Source organism: Andrena cerasifolii, chromosome 11 (assembly GCF_050908995.1).
Source record: "Andrena cerasifolii isolate SP2316 chromosome 11, iyAndCera1_principal, whole genome shotgun sequence".
Classification (NCBI taxonomy): Eukaryota; Metazoa; Arthropoda; class Insecta; order Hymenoptera; family Andrenidae; genus Andrena; species Andrena cerasifolii.
Window position 1 is genome coordinate 7,525,710 of NC_135128.1, and position 26,032 is coordinate 7,551,741.

At 51.0% G+C, this 26,032-nt stretch overlaps 3 protein-coding genes across 8 annotated transcripts; 2 read left to right on the forward strand and 1 right to left on the reverse strand.

The window, feature by feature from the left end:
* Positions 1-1,631: 1,631 nt before the first annotated feature.
* LOC143374641 (putative inactive tRNA-specific adenosine deaminase-like protein 3) lies at positions 1,632-2,867 on the forward strand. Its single transcript, XM_076822918.1, has one exon. It carries the CDS (start codon positions 1,632-1,634, stop codon positions 2,865-2,867), a length of 1,236 nt encoding a protein of 411 aa, XP_076679033.1.
* Positions 2,868-7,031: 4,164 nt separating this feature from the next.
* Gem (transcription factor CP2 like gemini) lies at positions 7,032-22,739 on the forward strand. Of its 5 annotated transcripts, none has more exons than XM_076822900.1 (12): positions 7,032-7,169; positions 7,424-7,655; positions 8,935-9,079; positions 12,442-12,519; positions 14,525-14,737; positions 14,913-15,057; positions 15,646-15,882; positions 16,014-16,262; positions 16,327-16,403; positions 20,900-21,092; positions 21,245-21,695; positions 21,781-22,739. In XM_076822900.1, the coding sequence occupies exons 1-12, from the start codon at positions 7,032-7,034 to the stop codon at positions 21,831-21,833; spliced, it is 2,211 nt and encodes a 736-aa protein (XP_076679015.1). In that variant the 3' UTR covers positions 21,834-22,739. The 5 variants fall into 5 exon arrangements, with proteins under 5 accessions (XP_076679015.1, XP_076679016.1, XP_076679017.1 ...); XM_076822901.1 differs by having other exon boundaries at positions 15,670-15,882; XM_076822902.1 differs by having other exon boundaries at positions 7,466-7,655.
* A 702-nt stretch (positions 22,740-23,441) lies between these two features.
* On the reverse strand, positions 23,442-25,680 carry LOC143374646 (uncharacterized). Of its 2 annotated transcripts, XM_076822926.1 has the most exons (3): positions 25,234-25,680; positions 24,569-24,900; positions 23,442-23,722 (listed from the first exon to the last, which is right to left on the reverse strand). In XM_076822926.1, the coding sequence occupies exons 2-3, from the start codon at positions 24,897-24,899 to the stop codon at positions 23,628-23,630; spliced, it is 426 nt and encodes a 141-aa protein (XP_076679041.1). In that variant the 5' UTR covers position 24,900; positions 25,234-25,680; the 3' UTR covers positions 23,442-23,627. The 2 variants fall into 2 exon arrangements, with proteins under 2 accessions (XP_076679041.1, XP_076679042.1); XM_076822927.1 differs by lacking the exons at positions 24,569-24,900; positions 25,234-25,680 and adding an exon at positions 23,830-24,333.
* Positions 25,681-26,032: the final 352 nt, after the last annotated feature.

A 26,032-nucleotide genomic window follows, 5' to 3' on the forward strand; every position in this document is an offset into this window, starting at 1 on the left:
TCTCGCTTGCAGGCTCTCTCTGTTAATATCGCGAAATAGTAGACGGATTCTATTTATATGGGCAGTGGTGCTTGATAATAATTTCGTGCACAGTACAGAAACGTTTTTATGAGAATTGAAAGCACAGAGTAATCCGTAGACCAGATAATGTCCAGGCATGTTCCGTGACCCGACGATAAAATGTTAAGAAACAATCCGCAGCGTTGATTAACACAATGACTCGAGGGTTTATTCGTGTAAAATCAGAAGAATAAGTTATTGCGAAAGCTGCTGCGTTGTTCCATCTCTTATCTGCGTCAACTTTCAGACTGTTTATGTAAGATTTTTATTCACAAATCTCAGAGCCGCGTATTCATAGCCCCCTCTCGGGATATTTCGACACAGCCCTCCTCGTTCGCTCCCGTTCTTTCACCGCGATGCATAATAAAATTATCATCCCCGTAATGACCAACTTTAACAATAACCTCGTATTCGCGATATGCCATTACGCTATGAACGTTTTATAATTTAATCTGCCCTGTCCACTCATTTATCCATTCACGAATCATCCGACCGTGGCATATTTTCCTCCCGCTGATTGTTAATACGCTCTAAGATGTGACTTCCTAACCAGCATCGGCCAATAAGCATTTCCTCTACAAACAAAAGCCCCTTTTCCCATCTCTACAAAAGTCAAACAACCGCGACCCACAATTCCCGCAATATTTATCAATTTCTTCCATCATCCTTCCCACTTATTCTTCGATTCGATCGATTACACGCGTCCTACGAACCACCCCCTCAGATTCGCAGAAATGGATTCGCTTTCCAGAGGCCGTTACACAGCAACGTCTCGATAAACATTATCTCCGGCGCTTACTGATTTTCTTGAATCGCAGAATTTCCTATCTCACTCCCAACGCGCTCTAAACCGTAATAAAATTCCACCCGCGTGTTTTATGGGTCACGAAGAACCTCGGAATCACTGCTGCTCGCGTGACCAGTTGTTGGGTGGCCAAGGAACCCACGGGAAAATGGGATTCCGTAGAAGTGTGACCCGCGCGACCCGCAGGCACCGAGGCAATGACGATGGTTTTTGATTTTAATTGAAAAGCGATTCGCGGCATCAGCGGCGTGGCAACAAAGACGGTGTTCCTTCTGTCCCGCGGACCGGCGTCGTACAATTGCGCCTAACTCTGACAATCGATCCGACCGTGGCCCAACTTGACAGCAATTTAAAATCGCTTCTCCTCCTGCAAGTCGTAACCAAGTGCACTGCCACCAGCCGACTTCTCTCCCACGAAGCGCGCCATTCGTCGCGGATGCTCTTCCGCCGCTTTTCGCCGCGCTTCCTCTTCTGCACGCGCGCGGGCAAGTGTCCCCAGCAGCCTGTTGACAGACAACTTTCGCCGTCGCTCCAAGCTGCCGCGCATTATCGAGCCTCTTAACGACCACGCGGTACAAGAATCACGCTGCACGGATATCGGCGCCGCATCGCGACGGTATCTCCGATGCAGCCGGCGTAATCACACTCGGTTGAGTAGCGATCGGGTTTCCGAAAGTCCAGGGACGGTCTATAAGACACCGTCGAATGAAGATGAATCGATGAAGATGATGGGACGTAAAGTGAAGGCACCGTCTTTTCAGGGGAGATGGCGATCACCTCGCCGAAACGCGCCAAGGAGAGAGAATTGGGAGCCGTGGCTAGAAGCTGGATAGCGAGGCCGATTTTAAGCTCCGAATTCACCGACGATCCGCCGCTGGAGGACGTTTACGTGGGTCTGCTGAGGCAGAAAAAGGATACCTCCACAGCGATACAGAGGATATCCTCTGTTCTGCCAGGGTTCAATCACTTGAAACGTTGCTCTTCGAACAAGCTGCTATTGGCACCGCTCAACTCCCCAGAATTAGCACCGAAAACGGAGGAACCATCAGAAGACAGCGCTTTAACCGAAGATAGATTGAAGACAGCCTTGAAAGAGAGAGAATTTGACCTAGCTTTGCTAGAAGACGAGTTTCAGATAGTGAAAGTACCAGCCAGAGCAGCGAAGACGAAGGCACAGTGGGCGCGAGCGTCCAAGGTTTGGCCCTTGAATTTCCACCCGGACCCGAACGTGGAATGTCTTGTCGATGGGTCCATTTTCACGGAGCATCAGCTTGAGCTAATAGAAAGGTACATGAGCGTCGCGGTAGAAGCAGGTAGGCTGGAAGCTGTTGGCAATGGGAATTGCAACGGTAGCGCGGTGATCGTTGATCCAGAAGACGGAAGGATTCTCGCGATCGCCGCCTCGAAGATCGATCAGCACCCCATGTGGCACGCAGCTATGCTGGCGGTGGACCTGGTGGCTAGACTTCAAGGTGGTGGTGCTTGGGAATTACACGAGAACCTTGAGAAAAATGATGCGGTGTCAGAAACGTCGGATCCCACTGAAAAGGAGGAGAGAGACTATGCAACGAGGGAAAGGAGGATCAAGAGGAGGTACATCGAGGATGCTCCTTTCTGTTATCCAGAATCGTTGGCTAAACTGAGTCTCCCAAAGGAGGAAACTCTTAAATCGACTATACCTCGGAAAGGGCGAAGGAATAACGATGCGAGACCGTTGGATTCAGAGAACGCTGAGGCAGAGAAATCCGGACCTTACTTGTGCACAGGATACTGGACGTTCCTGCTGAGGGAGCCGTGTCCTCTTTGCGCCATGGCCCTCGTCCATTCCAGGGTCTCGAGGATATTCTACGGTACACCTAATGAGGACAGTGGAGTGCTGGGGTCGAGAACTATTCTGCACGCGGTCCCAGGATTGAATCATCGGTACCAAGTGTGGAGCGGGATCCTGGAACGAGAATGCCAAGAGGCGTCGCGAGAAATCGAGCACAGAAATGTGGATTGACTCACGCTACGCCTTCGTGACAATTGATGATAATTTTCTAATAACGAGCGACTCGGCGGGGCAGAGGATCACGCGTGTATCTGAGAAGTCACCGAGTGATTTATCGATGACCGTTCCGCGGCCGAAGACCATGCTTGTATTTTCTGCGGAATTAAAGGAATGACGAAACAGGTTCCCTGGATCGTTTCAATGCAACCAACCGACTGATATTCATGATTTATCGATTCCCCATTAACGGCATCTGCGAAAGCTTCGCGTCGGAGCGCGCGGCGATGCTGTAACGTCCATGTAACGACCGGTTTATGATTTCAATCAGAAGCCAAGCGGCGCAGAAGATCTTACACGTGGTTCGAACGTGCGTCCCTCTATTACCGAGCACCATGTGCAAACGACCTTGGCGTCTTAGTATAATTTGCAGAAATAGAGATGTGGCGTCCGTGTCTATCACCGTTCCTTCGCCCGCGCGGCTAGCCGGCAGCCGCGGTTACACAACGCCCCTCGGGGATCATGAAAATCGTTTTCGTGAATTCGTTTGCCCTGGTACCGTTCGAATTAGACCCAATTAAACATTGCCACGGTCTCGGCGTTTCACGACCGCCCGAGCGACAAATTCGAAATTCTTGGCACGTAATCCGCGCTCGAGGGACGGGCAAACTGCGCGCGGTTAATTAAGTAGAATGTTTAAAGACGTTGCGTCAGAGGTAGAAAATGCCCACCCTCTGTCAGGGAAACGAAATGCCCGAAGGCGCGCGCCTCGTTAAACGGCTCGGTCACCGAGCGTTGCACTGGGCGGTCGTGGTAAAAAATTCGGCCGGTCGCTCGGCCAAGTGAGCGACGCCGGGCTCTCGGCCATTGCCATCTCGAGGGACGGTGACCGAATCGATGACACCGAGAGCAATTCCAACATCCACGCGGGTCGATCGTCACGTCCGAAAAGTGTCGGCGGTTGCGAGCCGAAATGCGGTCGTCTAAACGAGCAACGAATGAAGACGCATCCTGCGCGGTGACCAAACAAGGTCGCCGAACAATTCTTGCGATGCGGGGATGGTCGTTGATCTCTTCGCAGATCGCTCGAAACGTCGTCGGCGCGCTTCCTACGGAGCTCCTTTCCACGGCGGAGGAATCCTACCAGCGTCGTTGGAACGCTGATGCTCCTCGAGTCTGCGATCTTTCCTGTACAAGACACGGACGGTTTAATTTGTGTGGAAACGAGTAGCGCGTATAACAATGACCTCGCGGATTAACTTCAATCAGCGAAACTTCAGACGTCTAACCCCGTTCAGCCGTACAGCTTTGCCGAACGGATGTGGACGCAGAGAACGGCTGATCAACGCTTGTACGGGAGCGCTGGCGAAGAGAATTATGTATAGGAAGCGAGACTAGGGGGCGGGATGAGTGGCGCCTCGATGTCCCATTCCCGTAAAAAAAGATCCCACTCTGTAACAATTTGCTTGAATGAATTGCTTGTAAATAAAATTGATTTGCTGGAAATTCCCTAAGTAGTCGTTCCGGCCAACCTGCTCCGTAGACCTACACTGATTTTGTTGTTGCAGGTTCTGCTACTGTCCACGGTATAACTTAAGCCCGTCGAATTTCTCGAGGCGACGATTAGCGACGAGGATTACTAGCAGGGAGGAGCCTGGGAGTTCGTTCAGCGAAAAAAGAGTGCACGGTAGATCGCGCCGCGCGACACCACCGCAAACGGGCTAGAATTTCTGTTCAAACACACCTTAGCGAGCCATCGAGAGGCTGCAGTAACGAGTAGCAGTTGTTCCACGTCCTTCGTTGAACCGCACAGGCACGTGGCACCAATAACGTAACCCGGAAACGCATCAGCGCCGTCTCTTTTCACGACCGACGTTCGTCACACCGGAGGAAGAAGGTTCGACTGTTGGACTCCCGCTGAGAACCACCTCGACGGAAGCGCGCAGTGCCAAAGATAACGTCTCCATAATAATTAATCCACGTGAACTGCAAACAGATAGCTTTTACGACGCGATTGCTCGTCAAGTAGACGCGAACGTCTTCTCTTAGATATCAATCGGCGCAAGGATCTTCGAAATCGGTGGAAAAACTCTGCTCAGGGCTCGAGGAGGTCGCGCGCGGTATTTCGGCGCGGATAAGAAGCCGGACCAGGTCAGGTATTAATCAGAATTCGAATCCAGTACGTGACCAAATACGGGACGATTGTACGAGGTAAACCGAGTCACATTTTGCTCATCAGCACTGAGTGGTTCCAATTGACGGGTCGGGTCGACCCTCCAGCGTAGACACTATTGGTCAGCCTTTTAATACCGGCGGTCGCGATTGGATCAGATACCCAGATCGTTCTTAGACAGAAGACATCGGCTGGAGCATTTGGTTGAAAACTTTTAACGTCGTCAGTGTCGCGCAATTTGCTGCTCCGTCGTCGTTGTTAACAGCAGAGGAACTGGAGAGACATCCGTGCCTGTCCGGTTTATCTCAGTCGATTTAAGTCGGTCAACGGTAGCAGCCAGCTCCCGCGAGCAACGACAAGAAGAGTCCATCGGGCAGACCGATCCAAGTCGCCTGTTGCCTGCGTGCTTCCACTCCCACGCACATTGTTTTTCCGAACGAGGGCTCACCTTGATTAACGTATTTCGCCGTTCGTGAACAACAACCTTCGAGTTCGATAAATACTTCTCTTGTACGTGAATCCAGCGAGCATTGTCGTCAGCGTTCATCAGCGAGACGGTTTTTATCGAAGACAGCTGTGCAGTTGATAAGGCACGATAAGCAATGGTACCGAAATAACACCTCAAGCCTCGATTACCAATTGGATGGCTCAGATCTATTGGCTGTTGCTCTTTGAAAGATCTTGATAGTCGCATCGCTTGATTCGGGAAGCATTTGGAGGAGAGAAGAGATAGGGAAACCCGGCGAGAGGCTCCGACGTCTGTGTACCTGGCCGAGAAGACACGCTTCTGGGCAGACCGATCCGTAGGATTCCTTTTCTGCGGCGTCAGAAAAGACTTTTGGGGAACGTCGACGTGGGAAACAGCCTATCCCAGTTGGCTCTTACGGCACGAAGTCTCGCTCCTTCCTCCTGGATCAAGTTTCTGTTTCCATCCGCACCATGGAACGAAGGATCCTGAAAATGTGGTGACGACGTGCCAGGCGAAGGCCTTCGATTCCCAAGACACTATCGAGTGTGTGAGCCATAGTCGTTAGAAAGCAATCGAGAGTATATCTCACGTGTCCAGTGACACTCGCAGAGAGCAACAACCCCTAGCCGCTAAAACAAATTAATAAACGCACGATCTCCCCGAGGATTAACGAAACGCTCCCCGGTATAATCGACATTAAACGTTCGTTCGAGCCGGATTTGAACAGTGACAAAGTTCCCATCGAGCATACACTCCTCGTTTCGTGAAACCATTGGTGCCGCAACGGTGAAGGATACGCCCGACAGCAGAGAGCCGAGCAGACCGTCGCCCTTACGCGCAGCTTCAGCTTGCCAAGGAAAATAGTAACAAAATGCGTTGCAGCCAAGGTGTGGCGATGATATTCGAGGACGCGTTCGTCGTCTTTTCGCGTTTTTTATCCCTCAAGTCGCGGGGCTGCGCACTCTTGGAAACGCATCGGCAGCGCGAGACAACTGGCATCAAGAAACTGTACAATAGCTTCTTCGTGATGTTCTAAGGATAGCTCTCGCCCTGCGAAAAGTCGGCCCTTAGTTGACGGTAGTCGAGTGATGCACCGTGCACTCCCGGGATCATCGAGGATCCTGCAGAAGGAAACGCGGAGAGAGCGCGAGCTAGGAGGACGTTTTGGTTAGACTAGCCAGCCAGAAGAGAGAGAAAGGGGAGGCAAGTGGAACGTGGAAATCGTGAAAGAACGTAAAACGAGAGGGGTAGGTAGACCACAGAATGTACACGCGAGTTTGAAGATTCCGAAGAGAAGACCGCAAGTCCCGATCGATCCTGGAGCCAAATCGTGGATCATCGGCGAAGTTCTCACAACCTCAGCCCGGACTTATCGCCTTCTCTTCCCGACAAGCTACCAAAGCGTTCTCCGACGAATCTTGAAGCACTCGGAACAGCGAGGGCGAACGGAAGTCGCGATCGTAACGATCGGTGAACCAGGGGTGGCGTAGCGAGAGTCAGAGCCTGGTACGAGTGCTTCGAGATTCAGGGCCGTTGAATGGAGCTCGAATTCATCATGGACGGGGGTGCAGATGCTTTGAACGGGACGATATGGTTCCCCAACACACCGTCGCCCCCGTATGAGCAGCTGTCTCCGGTTCGTCAGAACAGATGCGACGCCATCGCCACTCAGCACGTAAGTTCTCCACTGCTCTGCCTTCGACGCATGCAACGTCCCTTTCAACGGTGCTTATTTCCAAACAAGTATTCCGAGACAGTTGAATCTATCTTCCCCCATGTTTTCGTCGTCGGACTGACGATATCGAGTAGCTTCCTTCCCCTCTGATTGCCCGTCGCAAAGCTATAGACGGTTTACCGAACGGGTCAAGTTCGTGAAAGGTTCCGCGCTAATCGTCTCCCGTGAACTCACGCTGATGAAACATTTTATAGGCGTCAATGGGATATCACAGTCCACAAAATTCTTTATGGCAGGACAAGTACAACTCACCCAAGGACTCTCCAGAGGACGGTGTCCAGATACGCTCCAACAGCGGATCGCCGCAGCACCTGAGCCCGTCCTCCGATCACGCTTCGAATTGCCAGCAGGCCAACCTGAAACGCCGAGCCGTGGAGCCGCTGCAACAAATCACCGAACTCGAGAAGAAGCACGCTAGAAGAGACGGTCAGTATTCCTAAGATCTCTGTGAGCATTAGAAACTCTGAAGAGCGAACATTATCGGCTTGGTATCTAGTGGAGCTTGGGGTTAAAGTTCACTCGTTGAGCTAAACAATTTCGTCGTTTAAAAGACACTTACTCCTACTGTCCTGCTCTGTTGAATCTTGAAGCAGCAGAATGGTACCTTCGTTCTTCTCGCTGAAAAATTAATGTATCGTTAGAGTGAATTTTCCTCCAAAGATTTCCCCTTTGTTCGCCTGGGTTCTATAGAATATTCGCATCGTCGGATGCAACGCTGTCGTCGCTATCGTCCAGCTCTCATTGTAGATATACGAAAGGTCGTGTCCAAACGACCCCAGATACACAGTCGTAGGCGCGACGTTTCCAAAGTCTTACCTCGTTCAGCTTTGTTAGCCGCGTTAGAACCTTCGATTGGCCACGTCGAATACGTAGTCAGTAATTTACTAAGCACCCTGGTACTTTGCGATTCACAAAAGTTACATTCGCCATTCGTCACTTGGCTCCCGCGTCGCAAGCTCTCCACACGTCGTCCGTGAAAATCATCTAACCAGGATCAGGATCGAGGGCGCAGCTCCTTCGCCAGTGAAACTTGGTCCTCGTTCTCTCGATAACGCGGGAACGTTGGTGGGTGCGTATCAGAGCTGATGCTACTTCGAGGAACTCCACGAGACTGATTCGCGAAAAGTATCGCTCGCTACGTTCGACGCCTTTTCGACCACGTGGTCACAGAAAACTGATAACTCTCGAGTACACAGTGTATCGCAGATTGAGTCTGTCCGAGGAAAGAGAGAGAAGAGGGCCGGCACTAGTTCTCCGTGCGAGAGGGACCGAACGGTGTCATAGCGTATTTCGGTGGTGTTCCCTTCAGGTGGTGACCGATCATCTAGCACCGGCGAAGATAGAATGAAGTGGTGCGAAGTCGACAGCTCCCGGCTACCGTTGCTACAGAGCAGGCGATATCCTCCCATTACCACGAAGAACCGGCGACGAAACACAGCCACTGCCCTCCAGGACGGCAAGTCTAGGGTCGGAGCCATGCATCATCAGTTTTACATCAATTATGCTAACGTGCAAGGTGATACGTCGATGTGGTGAAAACGAAGTCTCGAATTTAACCCGAGCGAGCGTTGTCTTTGCGAGATTCCTCGCTGCAGAAGGGTGGCGACATTGCGTTAGAAGTTTCACTCCCCCATGCATAGGGCGCCCCAAAAGAACGCGTACCATTTACAGTGCACACGTAACGCAGACTTTCCGGTTGTTGCAGGCTCTATCGGGAGCAATGGCTCTGGACAGGGCTGGTCGACCCAAGTGGAGGAGCTGGCAGAACACCTTGCCGCCGATTTCGATGGATCTCTATCAGCGCTCGCGGCATCCGACCTCGCGACAGCCGTGGCCTCCTACAACATGAGGTAAACGCAGTCCTTTCTCTCCCAAATCGCTCTTGATCCTCCAGCAATCTGAAAACGAAGATACTAAGCTGACGTAGTCAAGGGAAGTCTAGTATGCGCTTGTGACTTGAGATTCCGAGGGAATGCTGCTCGATGCCGCTTCAAGCTCGACCAGTGGTCGATCATGAAGATTCTACTCGCGCCAAGTTGTTGCCGATAAAGTAGGTTCCTCGGGATATTCGCCGGCGAGTGGGAGCGAATCGAAGAACGATTACAACGTGGTCTCGCGACGGTGGTGGGAAGAAGCGTGTGTCGAGCCAGAGATCCGGTTAAAACCAGACACAGTTGTCGATGTTTCAACGTCCGCGCGGCATGTACTGGGAAATCACGCCCGGCCACAGACGCTTGGCGAGTGTTCGCGCGAGTATAGCCACGTGCGTCCCCGCCCTGGAACCTACTGCACTAATTGGCCGCAGAAGCTTTGATTTTCGCTTTGCACAAGTCGCTCGCAATCGCTCTTCCAATCGAGCCACCGTATGAATATCGAGATTTCGCAAACAAGTGGGTTTAACTCGTCTCTGCTCCTCGATCCAGCTCGATCTCTAGCAAGTTAATTCCTTAAGAGATCCTTCACTGTTTCATTCCACGTTGATTTCTAAACGTTACTAGTAGAAACTCTTATCAACCGTCTCCACACGTTTCGACGTTCACGTTGACGCTTATCTCCTTGCTCTTTTTGCACCATCCCACTCAACTGTTGCTCAAACCAATGTCTCCAATGATAAAACAATGGACAAACGATTAATCAGTTCACCGTAGCCGTTCCTCCACGAGGAACGTTTAAATCGGGGGCTCTGAGGCTCGCCGAGGGTATTCGCGGGAAGTGGAACTGGAAGTAGAGCATTTTCGGGGCGAATCTCTTGTGTAACGTTCTCTAAGGGCACGTGTGCGTGCCAATGAGAGGAAGCACGTGAATCACCGTCAGACATCAGCTGACGACCGGCGAACACGTGGCTCGGGACTGTTCGTCGATTTGCAAAGCACCCCCCCGCGGGGTTTTTTCAGTGTTCATGAATGAAAAGTCTCGCGAAAGGCGAACCGCGCGACACCAGCCTACGGTGGACTGATCCCTGGAGCTGTTCGCGAGCGTGGAACCAGTTATTCTTAGCGATTTGACTTAGCCCCCCCCGGTGAATCACTTTCCACTTTCTAGGCGGACTTCCTATTCAGAAGGCCCGTGACTCCTCGCGCCCACGTGACACTAAATTCCTCGGCGAAACTCTGAACAAAGCGCGGCATGGCGAGTCCGATACTTGTTTCGTTCAGCGTCCGTTTTCAATGATCGCACGTGACCGCGAGTGTAGATGAACGAATCGAACAGTGCCAGTGGAATTGTTAAATGCTCTCAAAGAAGAGGAGTCGAGCCTAGCTCCCCGCATCTCGATAACCATGCACCAGTATTTGAAAAGTAGGTGAGTGATAGATCTATGGGGACTTACCTTTTGTCCCATCGCCACTTACTTCTTCTATTGGCTGTTTCCTTTCCACAGCAGTTTGCACAGCAACGCGTAAACACTAAGTTCACGTAATAGACACGCGATAAGAAGCCCAGCGTAGTTTTTCTCTTCTATGAAACGATCGGACAGTTTCTCTGTCGCACGTGTGGTTTGCCTTCCTCTATACTGCGTTAATTTATCCCCAGCTTCCTTTTCAGCCAGCTTATCTAATAATGTACACTTCCGTTACTGAAAATACCGCAGGAGATATTCAGAACGTTTCCACTAGGAATTAACCAATACCCACTATCTATTCGTTCCAATAATACCCGAAGCGTGCTCTGTAAATAAATTTCCACGGTATTTTTGGCGATACCTTATCGTGGCATTTCGTGGACCGCTGATATTCAATTCGCTACGTTACGAACCAGCGCGCTCCGGTTACGGTTGACCTCAGTCGCTTAATTCTTATCAGAGCGGTTCTCAATCGATTATTTCGCCCTCCTCTTAACACTCCAGCTGCATCGCGATAGCCCGTCTTACCTGTTCATCCACCTAAGACATTCCAACGCATCGCACAGCCAGAGCGATCACTTCGAATGGAACAAACAGACTGTCCCAAGACTACAAGCACCTATTTCGCAATTATTTTCCACGGTTTATATAAAACGTTTATGTAAGCCACGGTTAGCGTAGTTCCAGTTCGTGCTGGATTTCCTCTGACGACTCAGCCTTTATCTTTCAGCGAATAGCGAGAGGTAATTACACTGAATGCTAAGCACACAGCGAGCTCGGGAGACGAGGCAGGCGTTAAAGTAGATGCAGAAAGGATCTAGAGCTGTTCGGGGCGCTCCGCTTTAAGCTCACGTGCGTTTATATCGATGGGATGAATGAGAACCGAGCGAGAAGTCCGATAAGTGAGATATCCAGTCCTTAGGACCCTAGGTGAGACTCGCTTCTTTTCCCACAGATTTTTTTCACGTCCTTATCTCGAAGCTCGAGGTGTGTTTACTTCAACGCCGGACTGGACTCGCCCCACTTCTTTGTGTTCGCGCGTATAGCGGCCGTGGAAGAGAAATAGGGGAAGTGGGTCAGCACATCCATGCGTTAAAGTAAACACACCTCGAGAGTCCGAGCAACGGCCTCGCTCGAAAAAAAGAACGTGCGAAAAGAAGGACCCATGCTTAGGGTCGTCGAAACAGAAGGGCGTTTCTGCTTCGGTCCTTTCCGTGGCCGTTTTACTATCGAGCGTGTGACTTCGCTGTGTCTCTGTCGCACCAGTAAACGCACACAGGCACGTGTACGTATTTCCAGCAGCAATTTATCTAGATTGCGTACACAGCTTTCCTATCGGCAGTGATAAAGCGAATGGTTAAACTGGTTCAAGTTATCGATCCCAATCGAAGTTCAGAGTCATCTCGCCGGTTCGTTTACAAAAAAAACCCAAAGCTAAAGTTCACACGATACAGTCCGTTTTTATCCGCCGGGACTATTCCGAAGCGAAGCGCGCGTTAACGGGAGCGCTCTGAATAGATAATTGTCGATCTTTTTCTACGACGCTCGCGTAACGGCACCCTAATCAATGGGCGTCGATAACGAGAACTGGAATCTGTCGGTTATTATCGGATGGAATATCCTCCGATCCGTAGGCCCGAATCGATTCCAGTGGGGTTTCGCGAGGGGTGAACGTGGCGGATGGTAAATACGACCGTTAAGATTGCCGGGTGTCTGCTTACAATTAGAAAAATGTGTCAGATTATTGAGAAAGCCTCTCCTCCGAAAGCTCGGACTGCTGTTGCGCATTGATTTCTCTGTACGCTGGTAAAAGTGCACAGAGAAAATCGCGCGGTGATTCATGATTATAGACAATGTCTCGTTTACTTGCAGCGAAGCCCTGCTCGCTCTGCCATCGCTGACGGTCTTCAAGCAGGAGGCACCGTCGCCGGAAAATCAGCAAAATTCCAAGTAAGTTCGCCGCAATATCCACAAGAAACGTTCGCGTGTCTCTGCGGACGTCATTCGAGACTGAACCTTGCACACGTGTTTCGCAATTGCGACGGGCACTGTGTTGATGCATGTGGGATGTCTGAACACTTATCGCGTTAATGTGACGTAAAAATGGGAGCCATTCTCTGACTTATTTTCTGTAAGGCGGGTTTGCGCCTTGTTGGACCGAAAAATAGGTAATTCTTTGTGAATTTTTTCTACAAAAACGGTTCGACAAATTAATTTGAGGTTTGGCAGGCTGTTTTATTGTATCTTTAACTGTTATTCTGAATTTTTGTGTGACAGTGAAAAAAAAACATGGTAGATACAAAAGGAGCGTTGAAAAATAATCGGGTGGTCCTCGCGTTGACGAAAACTACTGTAAGGATTATCCGAAACACAAAAAAGAAAAGAGATTCATAATCTATATGAATGTGGCTATGTGGCCCTTAACTCTGCAGCTGTGGCGTGCTTAGATCTCAAGATTAACGGTCTACGCACACAGAGCAGTTGCGTGACGGTTCAGTGCCGTCAGTGTCAACGGTCTCTTTGTTTCAGTGTCGGTAACTGACACGGACAAGTGTGAACTGCTCCATTCCAAAGCAGAGAAATGATATTTATAACCACCCACACTTTCGGCACTGAATAACACATCTGCTTGTGATCTAGCGTCAGTTCGCTTCAGTTATCACGCCGCAAAACTGAAACGTTGAAAGGTGCGCCTACATTTCATGTGCACCAACCAGAGTTGAGCAGTAACTAAATAAAAAATTATTCAAATAACGTTTGAACTCTAGCTTGAAAAATGTATTCAACGCTGAAGTTGAAACGTTCGACGAATAAAAAGTGAACTGTGTTCAACTCATGACGAATAATTTTTTCAGCTTTTATTCGTTGCTCGAAGTGTTATTTAAATAAAAAATATTGCCCATCTCTGGCACCAACCTACCGTTTCCCCCATTTCCATTCGAACACCTATCGAGGCACGCTTCGCCGTTGCATCGGCGCCTGTTTTCCGCGCCGTTACGAGTCGCTCGGCAAGAAACGCGAAACGGCAGTCGCGATCGATCGTCACCCGATTGGCAGTCGCGCTGGGAGAAGCGCCGGAGGAAAGCTGCCGCGCGGGAAAGGAAAACAACAGGGACGCGAGCGGAATTTTCCCACGAGCCTCCCCCGCAGAGACTCGGACCCGATAAGCTCGCTATCGGCCGGTTTCTTCGCGAAATTATCAGGCAAATGGCACGCAGGTCAGACCTTTAATCTTACGAGACTCGGCGGCTATCTCGCGGCATCACACTCCGTCAGTGTTAAATGCCGTTCGACCATGCGAAAAACGTGCCGGCGATATCCCGCTTCACCGAATCGTCGTGCGGTCCCGAGGAATCAGTCCTCTCTTATCGTCGCGCTCGAATCGTTCGAAAACTGGCGCCGGCTCGCGATCGACGCTGAGAAACGGGACGCGCGGTTCTATCGCGTTCTTTGGCGCGCGTTTCGAGCGTAAACAAACCGCGATACTCGGCCCCCTCGATAGATCGGGTATAATTTTCCCTCGAGGAATAACCTCCCTGCAGCATCGACCGCGTGCACTCGGGAACGTTGCGCTCGTGGACGAAAGTTTCAGCGGTCCTCGTGGCGGGGGAGATGGGAACTCTGAGAGTATCGTACTTGGAGGGCCGCGCGAGTAATGGGTAAATCGTTTCCATAGAAATTGCCGTCAATCAGGGACGCGACAGTGCTACCTACGCGCGAGTAACTGGCGTTTAACTAGTTGGTCCGATTAGCGAAACCCACGGTGTGACGCGCGAAAGCCGCGATGAGAACTCCCTCGGATTTGGTCATTTCCCCTACGGCCTTCTTTAATCTCTAGTGAGTGTAATAAGCGGATGGAGTTAGGCACCCCCTAAGGGTGTCCGCGGAGATGTGTGGAGGCTAACAGGAATGTACCGTAGGATTGATTCTATTTCCCGTTCAATGTCTGCTTCAGTTTAAACCACGTAACACAGAGAACCGTAAATTCAGCGCCAGCGAACAACGCGAATGGCGCCGTCGAGGCTGACAGTAACAATAATGGACAGACAGCGACTAGCCTCCATCAGTTGCTCTACTCCTCCAACGAGGACTACCCTCCCCCGACGTCGTCTTCAGGGAACCACGTCTCCTCCTCGCAGCAGGGCAGCGATCTCAACAAGAATTGTCGGTGCGTGGTCGTTGGTTACAGTTAAAAAGGACACCTCAACCCATTGAGCTCCAAACGCCGGGAAACAAAATGGCATTTAAAAGCCAGAGATACCCGTGGAGCGCAAAGGGGGTGAGATTAGGCATTGCCGCGTCGAGAATCGTGCCAGCTAAACGTGCAACGTTGTTTTCTTCAGCTTCCAGTACGTGCTCGCCGCGGCCACGAGCATCGCGACGAAAGTCAACGAGGAGACGCTCACCTACCTGAACCAGGGCCAGTCGTACGAGATCAAGCTGAAGAAACTCGGTGATCTGTCCGCCTATCGCGGGAAAATCCTCAAGGTACCTTTCTGCTATCCGCCGCCCGCCGCACGAGGATAAACCCGATGGCTGTGCTGTGTTTGGGTAGCGACATCTTAGAAAACGTGCTGGTTTCTCAGGACGGAATCAAGCGAGCTCATGCTGGTGGTGCAGCGTGGATCGTTGCAAAAAATAAGCTAGCCGTCCCTTCGGGTGAAAGGAACGGTGTCGTGGAAATTCTCGCCCCGGCACACGCGGAACGTGATCGGGAAGGAAGATAAATGAATTTAGCGACGTGGCAATTACGAGGATACAGTTGTTTCCAATCATTCGATCGATACTCGAACGTCAGCTCTTGAATTTACATCGGTTGCGCGGTATTGACGCGATTCCTGCGTACGATCCAGCGAGTGTTGAGACCTTGGTAGCTTTCACAGAGCGACTGGCATTTAGAGAATCCCGAGGAAGAGAATCGAAACGTTAATTATCTCGACGCTTACCCCCCGCGGAATCATAGATCACTCCGCGTCGTTCGTTGCGCTTGATCGGTACCTAATTCGGCGTGAGCTCATAGGTCCTCGACGTTCGAAAGATGTGAGTGACCCAAACAGTGCTACAACGTCTCTGTAGGGACATCCGACCTTTCTGTTTCAGTCGACGATACGCATATGCTTCCACGAGAGGAGGCTTCAGTACACGGAACGGGAACAGATGCTCGCTTGGCAACGCGCGAGGCCCGGCGAGAGATTGCTCGAGGTCGACGTTCCCCTCAGCTATGGGATGGTGGACGTTTGTCAACCGTCCCCGTCCAGTAATAGCGTGGAATTCATGTGGGACCCCACCAAAGAAGTCGGCGTTTACATAAAGGTACGCGAATCCGGATGGCGGGTCGTGCTTGAGTAGCCAGCCTCATCTTTCGACGATCTAGGCTGCGAACACCGAAGCGATTCAATTGCTCGTTCAATTGACCGTCGTGCCCCGACCCGTTTTGATCGCAGGTGAACTGCATAAGCACCGAATTCACGCCGAAGAAGCACGGCGGGGAGAAAGGTGTACCGTTCCGAATCCAAGTGGAGACACGATTGCCGGGCGGTCCCCGTCTCCACGCAGCGTCTTGCCAGGTGAAAGTGTTCAAGCTGAAGGGGGCGGATCGCAAGCACAAACAGGATCGGGACAAAATTCTGCGACGGCCGCTACACGAGCAAGACAAGTACCAGTCCAGCTACGACTGCACTGTTCTCTCCGACGTAAGTAGCCATTCGTTGTCGAGCCTCTGCGGGAGAGTGAAATGTTCGCTGCCTATGATTACAGATTCCTCTAGAATCCTTATCACCGTCCAATCTGATAGCGCAAAACGGAGGCAGCCCTTACGCATCGACGGAGGCAATGTAAGTACAAATCCGCCCACAATTTTCTGTCTGAAATCTAATCGCGATGCGCTCGCGGTAATTTGCGATAGGTCGCGTCTAGCCGCGACTCGATATCTCCAACGTCTGCTATCAGTGGATATCGACGTTGGTGCTTAGCGACGATACCGCGAGCTTTTATATCTCGATTCTTATGCAAGGCCGTCATTAATTGCGTCGATCATAGGATTTTTAACGATCGCGTGGTGCTCGCAATAACACGGTTAAGCGCAGTGTCGTTTTCCAATCTTGTGATTGGTGGCTTTACAGCCTGATGCGCGCGGGATTAGCTGGCGCAGGCTACTGCGGAATATCGTGCCGCGCGTAATTGTTATTCGTATCGCCGCGCGGCAGGTGACTTAACAAATCTTCCACCGCCCCGTAAACGTCAACTGGTCCGTTCCGGATATGACGAGTTTCCGTCGCTAGCTGACCAAGCAGCGATCTATATACATATCATTAGAATACCAAGCCAAATCGCGCGCGCGCAGAGTCAGGTACCTAGAAACTAAAGATTGCCGCTTATCAAGTGACCACTCGGTCCAAAACACTTTTGCAATCGCGCAGATAGCCTTGCTCCAAAGTCCACTCCCTCCCGAAGTCCTCCACCATCCTCATCAATAATTCTAAATACTCCTAACTGTTGAAGTCGCGGGATCAGCGTAGTCCCTCCGACGCTAGGCCTATTAATAAACCTGGTTGCGAGCAGGACACGGATTGCGCGTCCTTCGCATGCCCGTGGAAAAGGTAAGACGCCTCCGCATATTTCACGCCACCGTGGGATCTATCGTTCGAGAAAAGGAGAGGCAGAAGATGTCTTGCGTATAGCAGAGCCAGTCGCCCCAAATAAAAACCGTAAATCCAACCCAGATACAAATTTCCCCGGAAAATCCCTCGTCCGGAGAAGCTTCGCCCTAAAGTCGAAATTTCCCTTGCAGCTGAGCGGAGCGTGGTCGAAACTGGTATGAAAGTAAGTCTGTGCGATGCACCTCGGTGCAGAGGGGGCACTCGCGAAGCTGAAATGCATTGCTGCGTTGCCGCGGCTGGCGCGTGTCCGTGGGTGGGGAATCGCGTGGATGAATCGAAAGGTAGAGGTGGTGGTAGCGGCTCGCCAAGTGGAGGCGGAAAGAGCGCGGCGATGGTAATGGCAATGGACGGATACACTCGCACCGTGGCTCTCTCGGGGATAAGGTAGAGGAGAAGGAGGAGGTGCCGGCACGGGAGTCGAGGAAACTGGCTCAAACTGGCACGAGCCGGCAACTGGTAGAGCCGACAACGACGGCGCACAGGAGGAAGAGAGACAGGCTGGACGACAAATAAATTCAGAACGCCGCACGATACACGCGTCGCCGCGCAGCCGCCGCCGCTTCGGTTCTCGTCTATCCCATCAGCCGCGCTCTTACGACACGCCGAGCCGTCCGTCTTTTCGCGATATTACCACCGGCACGGGGAGCACGCAGGGATCCCATACTGCCTCTTCTCCACCATCTTTGCCGAGCCCGTATCCCACTTGAACGAGGGCAGAGATCGTGGCAAACGAGTGCGCGCGAGAAGGCAGTCGTACGGTGGAGCGGTACCGAGTGAGAGTCGCCGACATGATCTACCGTTGAGGGCGCATGTTTATAAATAAAGCCGTGCCCGGTCGCCGTGTTTCGCAAACCGTGAGAGAGTACCCCTACGACCCGGACGCGTGTCGCTTCCGTCTGCGAGCGCGCAAATCGGTGTACACCACACGCCACGGCTGGGAGCCATTCCTGCGAAGCGGAGCCGCTTGCGAAGATAAGCCGAGGGAGCTCGAGCAACGGAGACGTCAAACGGTCCGACGATCCAGGAGAGTCGCGGGGCCCCACGTGGAGCGTGTGGAGTGGTCAGTGTCGCGGCGGGGTGATCCTCCGAGGCTCGCACACAATGCACGGAAATGAGTGCAACCGTTTCCGGCTTGTGAAGTAATCCGCTGCGCACCGGAGAGCCGTGTGTTTCGTTCTGCGTGGCTGCGTCCTTCGGATCGAATAAAGCAACCGGGGAAGGCACGGATCGCGCTGCTACGGCCGTGAATATAAAAATAAACCTGCACCGCGGGACAAAGGAGCGCGGCGCTCGTTTCCTCGGCCGAAGAGAATCGGGATCCGTGGATGATCTGAAGAGGGCGTCGATCGTGCTGTGTCATCGCGTTGCCCGTCGCAGATCCAAGGAGATTAAAAGCCGCGCACTTTGAACATTAACGTGTGATGCCTGGCGGTGCGCGGCCACGGTAATAATTCCCGCCTGGGCCTGGTTTACACGCAGCCGTACGGTGCAACGACGACCGGGGGGGCCACGCGCACTCGAGACCGGCGAAAGTTTGCCGTCGTCGATCCAGCATCCAGAGTGAAGCGCCCGCACGCCGTTGGAATGCCCTCATCCGGTGTAGAAGCTCGATTTCCGGCCGATCGTCCGCAATTCTGCCGCGCGTCGTGTCACCTTGATCTGGAGTCGTTGCACGCCGACGAGCGCCGCGTGCTGCCGTATCTGCGCGAGATCCTGGCCAGCCAGCTGCTCCTGTCACGGCAGGATCACTTGCTCAGATGACGAGCGGCCTGGCCGCCGGAAAGCTGATGCCAGGGCGGTTCGTTTCGGCCTTGAACTGAAATTCCGGTTCAATTCGTTCCTCCAAGCTTCCAAGCGTCGGTAGAAGCGCGCGCGCCCGCGCCCAGGCCCACGCGGAGCTGAGTAATCGGGGCATCGATTGAATCGGGGTGCCGCGTTTCAGCGATCGCCCGGCAGGGAAGTCGAGCCAGCCGGGGGACGCCTTTGTTAATCTCGTTGGGCGACGTAACGCGATCAGGGAAAGTACGCTGGCACGCTCGGGAGCCGAGAATTCTCGCCAGCCGATCTCCACCGCGGGATCGTCGATCGATACGCTTTAATGCGTAGGAAGCGCGAGCAACCGCAGGAGCGCGCAGGGAATACGGACGATCGCCGGTAAATTCGATTAGAACGCGCATCACGGATGCGGGTGGCTACGCCGCGCACGACCCCCGAGTTTAACCAGGAAGCTAGTAGCTCGCGGAGCGATAGGGAACGCAAGGCGAGGGAGTGGGAAGGGATCGACGAGGGGAACGTTGAAAGAGATAAGATCGTTTTAAGAGTCACGAGCTTCGTGTTATCATCGGGAGGATCGAGTTATTTTTTGAATTTAGCGCGACAATTGCGAGCGACAACAGCGCGACCGGAGATATCCGGTTCGGGGCAGACTCGTGTGCCGATCTGATTCATACCGATTGTATCCGACATCGACCTTCTGGCTCGTGATTCAGGGCGATCGATTCGCTGCTGCACGTCGCGAGCGAGGTACAGAGCTGCCTGAGTTTGGAGCAAGCTAATCAGAAAGACCCGAGGCGCAACTGACTTTCTAACTTCTCTAAGATCGCGCGAGGAAGAATGTAGTCGCCGATGTTCGTAGGTGAATCGACAGGGCGGTAAAGTCGCACGAATGGATGGAAAGGCAATTGGGAATTACTCGAGCGTTGGTGCGGCCAGGTTGCCCATGTTCATGAAAGAGCGAGCGAAGAGACGGAAGAAAGGTACCAGGGGAAACGCGACTGGCTGCGCGAGATAGGAGACGGGAGATCTTCAGGAGCGCAGATGGAATTTAAGGGGCGATTGCTCGAGATGCCAAAGGGCTGTCCCGCTTGGAATTTGAAGAGCTGCTGGACCGTCAGATCGACGGCCGAGTTCCGCGGGAAAAACGCCACCGCTTACCTTCTGGAGCACCAAGTAACGGTCAGCGGCGGGCCACTGCAAGTGGAAGTGGTGGCTAAGTTTATTCATTCTATTTCGGAATCCAGAGCGAGAAGAGGCAGTCCGATGCGCGGGGGATTAGTCAGCCTCACAATAAGAAAAGGCCGGAACAACAAGAGGATCGTCGGGAAGGGGATCTCCAAGCTGATTTTCCGCTTGACGAGACGATCCATGTAAGAAGGGGAGGGCTGGGTGGCTTTTGTCGCGTAGGACACGACGGAGGCCAGAAATCAAGCTGGCTCGCGTGCTTTAGAGAATCTCGCGTGCTTATGTAATCTGTCAACAAGTTGCACGATTTTTAAGGTCAACGATTATAAAGAGTATTATTTATTTCCTCATTACGGGAATAACGGCCCTCGCCACGCTGATAGCCCGGCAGGGTCTGATGACTTAATATTCGCGGAGCCGCGATAGGTTGCGGTGTCAATTATTACCGTGTTTGCTTTCATTGGGCCTAATGCCGTTAATTCGCGCCGTGAAGGCATCAGTCTTCTTTAACGGCCACTCTACAATGTATGTATATCTTCGCTGATGATAGCAGCGGCGCTTCGGCATTAATTCCCACTTGCGTCGTCGAACTTGTAAAGGATCGAGATTGAAATTAATCGAAGGAAATTGAAAGACACAGGGCTCGGGATTCCATTTAAATATGATGCTTATTCAGGAAGGGGTAGCTTAAAGTTGCTCTGTTCTTGCAGATCACCCCAATCTCGTTCAACCATAAGCGGCAGTACTTCGCCCGTTGTCACACCGTTGGCACTTTCGGTCCCCAATCCTGGTATCGTACCTCTAGTTCCTGCCTCGGATGCGGTCAAGGAGAACGTTGGGACAGCACCAGCTTTACCGTCACCTGCGGCCATCTTGCCGGATCAATCTTGCATCGAAAGCGAAGTTAGTTTTCTGGGGAACATCTCTTTAGACAGTATAAGAAAATAATTTATAAAAATAAGTTAGACACTTGGCTCCCAAAGTATCGCGTCTCCGGAGAGCGAAAGCTCGGTTTGGATAGGCCTCGCGGGAATAATATATATTTAATTACACAGGGATCATCGTGCCTGACTCAATTGTCACACGACGCGAACGCAGCTCAGACGAGCACGTGGCTTCGCGCGAGTCGCTTCAGCGCCTTTGAGTCGACCTTTGCGAGCTTCTCGGCTTCGGATATCCTGCGGCTCTCTAGAGACGACTTGATCCAGATCTGTGGCCTGGCCGATGGGATCCGATTGTTCAACGCGCTGCACTCGAAGGCGCCGGCCCCGAAACTCACCCTCTATTTCTCGCTAGAAGACAACGGTTCCCTATGGAGAGTCACTTACCTGGACAGCCTGACCAGCAGCGCCTTGATGAACAAACTGCTGAACACCTTGAGTCTTCCGCACGACCGACTGCATTCTGTCCTCTTCCTTGGCCCCCAGGGCATCCACGTTCTGGTTACCGACGAGCTGGTAGCGAACATGAAGGACGAAAGCATGTACTTCGTTGAAACCATTAAAGGTAAGGTGGATGGTGACTGGCTGGATACCGAGTTACCTGGATTCTTCTTCGAGCCTCTGGTGAATTCGATTGCCCTTTGTTTCAGATCACGCGAGCGAACGCTACAAGCTACTCCTAAAGCCTTCGTCGCGCTCCTAGATAGCACACCGACCAATGAAACCGCGAAATCGGGTAACAAATCTCCTACGATATCTGCATTGCCAAATGTATCTGTGATTGGATGAGAAATTATCATGTAAAGGGGCGTGAAAGACTATATTAGGTAAATATAAAGTTGGTCGAGTTCTTTATTCTCTGTGCAATTTATGACAGCGGATTAAATGGACGGATATTTTTGAAGTATTTAAAATTCTTATCTATTTTTGGGCGATCCCTCGCGCAATCAGCTTGAAGTAAAGAATTCGAGTCTGCCGCGAGTTTAAAAGGCGCGTCGAGATCTTTTGTTTAACGGAGCTAGGTTGCAGGAAGTTGAGGGCTCGTTTGCGGAACAAGAAAAACGAGGAAATCAGCTCTTACTCTATATTTAATACTCATTAGATGCTTGCAGTATAATTATTATGTTTCAAAGATTTATCGACACTTTTGGCGCTAAACAGATGTGGTATTTTCAGCATCACGAAAGATACATACGTACATACGTCAGGTATATATTTTATATGTATTACTTTACACGGAACTTTCATTCGATTTTCTTCTTCTCCGTAGAGTTTAAGTAAAGCGTTTAGTTTTGGAACGTGCTTAGGGAATATTTACATAGCGGTAATAGGACCGCGGTTACTCACTTCTCTGTGCCACGAGCAAACCTGCGAATTTAGTGCGCGAGATATTACTGTTACAATTATTCATCAGCGTTCGAATCTATTGTTGCCGGCGAGTTTACGAGTCCACGTTAATTGAAACGCGAATGGACGGCGCTGCTGATGAATGCGATCTCTATTTACACAAAGTGTAATATTTTTTATTCCTACAAATTATAATGACGTTACATAGTCGTAGAGGGCACAACGCTCCTATGAAGAGAGACCCTGCTAAACGAAATCAAAAGAGGATGATTTAAAATACCCAAGATTCTGTTATTCGATATTTAAAGAATCGTTCTTAGAAGGAACGCGAGTGCCTTATTTTTTTTTAATGGTAAGGCGTTAGGATCTATCGAATAAGCGCTCGGCAAGTGTAGAAGCGGCGATGATTATTTTATCGTGGAGGAAACAAAATCTTTATTCTGTTTCGTAGTACAAATCGAAGGGGGAAAAAGTTTCCTTGAGCGTCTTCGAGGGGTCTTGGGAAAATGTACGAAGTATTATAATCTATTACCAAATGCTAAATCGTAAGTTAGAAATGTTGCGGTGTATCGATCGAGTCCACGGCGAATAACGTGATAGAGAATATTTTGTCTACGGTCGAGGATATCATTGTATCCGACTATAGTAGAGTGCATCACGCACAAGCATGCTCAATGAGGCGTGAAAACGTGTATCGTTTGCACGAACGAATCGTTTTAACGATCGGATAAGACTTTGTGCGTGCTACGCTCGAAGGAACTGTCTGACTTTATATAATCTTAATTTAAACCACCGTCACACACGGGAATCGTTCGCGGCTCGGTGAATTGCATACTGTATACTCCGATAGGATCTCCACGCATGTCATGTATGTCACAAAATGGCACAATAAACGATGCTCTAATGCCAAAAACTCTACCACCCTCTGCACACTCGACGACGGTCCAATAAACAGGGATAGGACTTTATTCATAAATATATCTCGTTTTATTTAACAAAATAGAGCAAGTCGTAATAAAATGTAAATCTTCTCCCATCGCGAGTCAAGTGGATCCACCCCACGGAGCAACGCAACGTGTCCCCGCGACCAGGCGTAAACACGTTGCATATTTATTCATCCTGCACCGCATCCACGACAGTCGTTCGAGTATTACTTTTTCTTCTTCAACTGTTTGCTCTTCTTCTTCTCCTCCCGCTTCGTTTCCCGCTCCATCAAGCACTTGAACAGCTTGTAGACGAAGAACACTGAAATCACACGAACGTGTGTTTTACGATCTACCGTTTAATGGAGAAGGAGCTAAACGAGAAGAAACTGATGATTTCTGTCTGAGACTGGTGCTCCAACGACGTACCAAGGACCAGGACTATCAATAGCAGAGCAACGAAGAAAACGGTGTACGAGTTGTTAAAGAGAAGTTGCGTGAAAAAGTTCGAGTCACTCTGCAGGTTGCCCTGGAACTTCTCCTTCAACTTCCCGAGCACAGTGTTCATAACTTCCTCCTTGCCTTCGTCGTCCAGCTCCTGATACCGTTGCAAGAAGCCCGACAGCTTGTCTTTCGCATCGTCCGGTACAATTTGCGCCAGCTTTTCTTGCAAACTATCGGATAACACACCGTGGCTTCGCAAAGAATCGAGAATCTGCTCCGCCATCTTTCGACCCCCGTTTACTTAGAAGAAATGAACGCGAATCGCACCACTTTCCGTCGGCTACGCAAAGCCAGTCCGTATCACTAATTTCTTTAGCAGAAGAACGTTAACTTGATTAAACTATCCTTCACGGACAGCGATAAGTGGCCGATTAGATAGCAGGTACTAAACTGGTCTGCGATTGTACTCTGATCAGGTGGCGATTCGTTATTTGACCGACTTTATTATGAAGTAAGTACTGCTGAAGAGACAAAAATATTCCCTGAATCAGCGCGATTACCTCGCAGGAATCCAGATCAAAAGAAACGAAGGATTTGACCTACATTTCCTTACATGTAAGATTCGACGTCGATGTAGAATGGAATTAAACACCTAAGTCCGCTATCTTTGTAGGAAACCTACGAAGCCTAGTCTGAAGAACTCCGATCGCAACAGGATATTTACCGAAAACGAGAGCAACTACGCCCAGCAGAGACAAGAGGACCACGGTCTGCATAGGTAGATCGTAGCCAGCTGCTGGTTGAGAAGCGTAGTCCTGGCCTTGTATATTCTTCAGCAGGTCCTCCCTCAGGGTTGCCTTGTCCTCGTCCGACATGCCAGTCATCGATTCGAGCATCTCCAAGAGCTGCTGGGGCGTTGGGAGGTTTCCATCGAAGCCAGGTGTCCCATCTGGAGGCATAGCCGCATCGGAAGCTGCCTCAGATGCAGCATTCGCTGCGTCCTCCGCATTCTCGGCAGCGACAGCCTGAAGGCCACTCGCGAGTGTCATCCACATCCTAATTAGAAATATCGCCTCTGTTACAGCGGTAAATTTAAGACCACGATCGCCCCGAAATGCGCTCCGTTCACTCGAAGATAAGATAACGGTATTTTTAAACGGACACCGCGACCGATAGTGGGCATACCGAGAACCACCATATGTTTCTTCGCCGGGGTACCATGAAAACGACTCTTACGGACAGGTACGTGTAACTGGCACGCTGAAGAGCTGGCAGCGGAGGTAAGAAAAAAGATTTCTTCCGGTTCCCGAGAGCCGTTTGCGCGTGTTTTACGGTGAAGGATCGTTAGCCAGTCATTTACTGTGCGAGAACGCTAATTCACTGGCGTACCTGCTGGGATTGGTGGTTCCTTTGGAAGAGAAGACCTGGCAGTCGAAGAATACGATGAGATGAGATCTTCCCAAGACTGCGGAGCCCCGAAGAAAATCCTCCACTGGACAGATCACACGTTTGGCGGGAAGATAAACGATGATCCACCGTTCGGACGACTATTCCCCGATTCGGAAGAGAATCCTTATCTGATTGGAGGACGTGTGTGCGCCTCAGGCCAACGTGGCCGCTTCCAACGTGTTAACTGAGAGGCCACGAAACCCGAGTTAACCTCGGCTGAAAAACCTGACCTTTACAACGTGTAGATTAAAACGCGCTAGGCAGGCGCATTGCGTTTCTTGCACGTCACTAAGCCATGTCGCGCGTTACATCGTTGAAGCGTGAGGACGCGCAACAGATACCTTCCACCACTCGCTTCCACTCTTCCTCTCCAGCGTCGTGCCTCGCCCTGCGAGACCTTTTCCTTCCCGTGCGATTTCATGGGGCAGCTTACTTTAATTTCTTGGAGGGAATTGGTAGAGAGGAGTCCCAAACTTATTTCAATGAACGCAGCGTTAACGAGTCGCTACAGAATCACGTGATGCAGCCTCAAGTGTTTCACGCGAGTTACGAGGCTCGAACCTGTTGCCTCCGCCGATAGCCTCCCAAACTATACCTATCATCCTCTTTCAGTAGAATGGAAATAACTGCCGGCAGAGGCAGCGAGACTTGATTGCCGAAGTGTAGAAGCGAAAAGCAGGCATGTGGATGCTGAAGAAGCGAGAGAATTGCCGGATTCAGATAGGAAATCATACGTCTA

What these genes read in the sequence shown, in the direction of transcription:
- LOC143374641 (XM_076822918.1), top strand. Translation starts at nt 1,632, where the DNA reads ATGGCGATCACCTCGCCGAAACGCGCCAAGGAGAGAGAATTGGGAGCC.
- Gem (XM_076822900.1), top strand. Translation starts at nt 7,032, where the DNA reads ATGGAGCTCGAATTCATCATGGACGGGGGTGCAGATGCTTTGAACGGG. An exon ending in GAAGCACGCTAGAAGAGACG is followed by an intron (nt 7,656 to 8,934) that starts GTCAGTATTCCT and finishes CGGTTGTTGCAG; the next exon opens with GCTCTATCGGGAGCAATGGC. An exon ending in ACTGCACTGTTCTCTCCGAC is followed by an intron (nt 16,263 to 16,326) that starts GTAAGTAGCCAT and finishes CTATGATTACAG; the next exon opens with ATTCCTCTAGAATCCTTATC.
- LOC143374646 (XM_076822926.1), bottom strand. Translation starts at nt 24,899, where the DNA reads ATGTGGATGACACTCGCGAGTGGCCTTCAGGCTGTCGCTGCCGAGAAT. An exon ending in CGTAGTTGCTCTCGTTTTCG is followed by an intron (nt 23,723 to 24,568) that starts GTAAATATCCTG and finishes GTGTGATTTCAG; the next exon opens with TGTTCTTCGTCTACAAGCTG.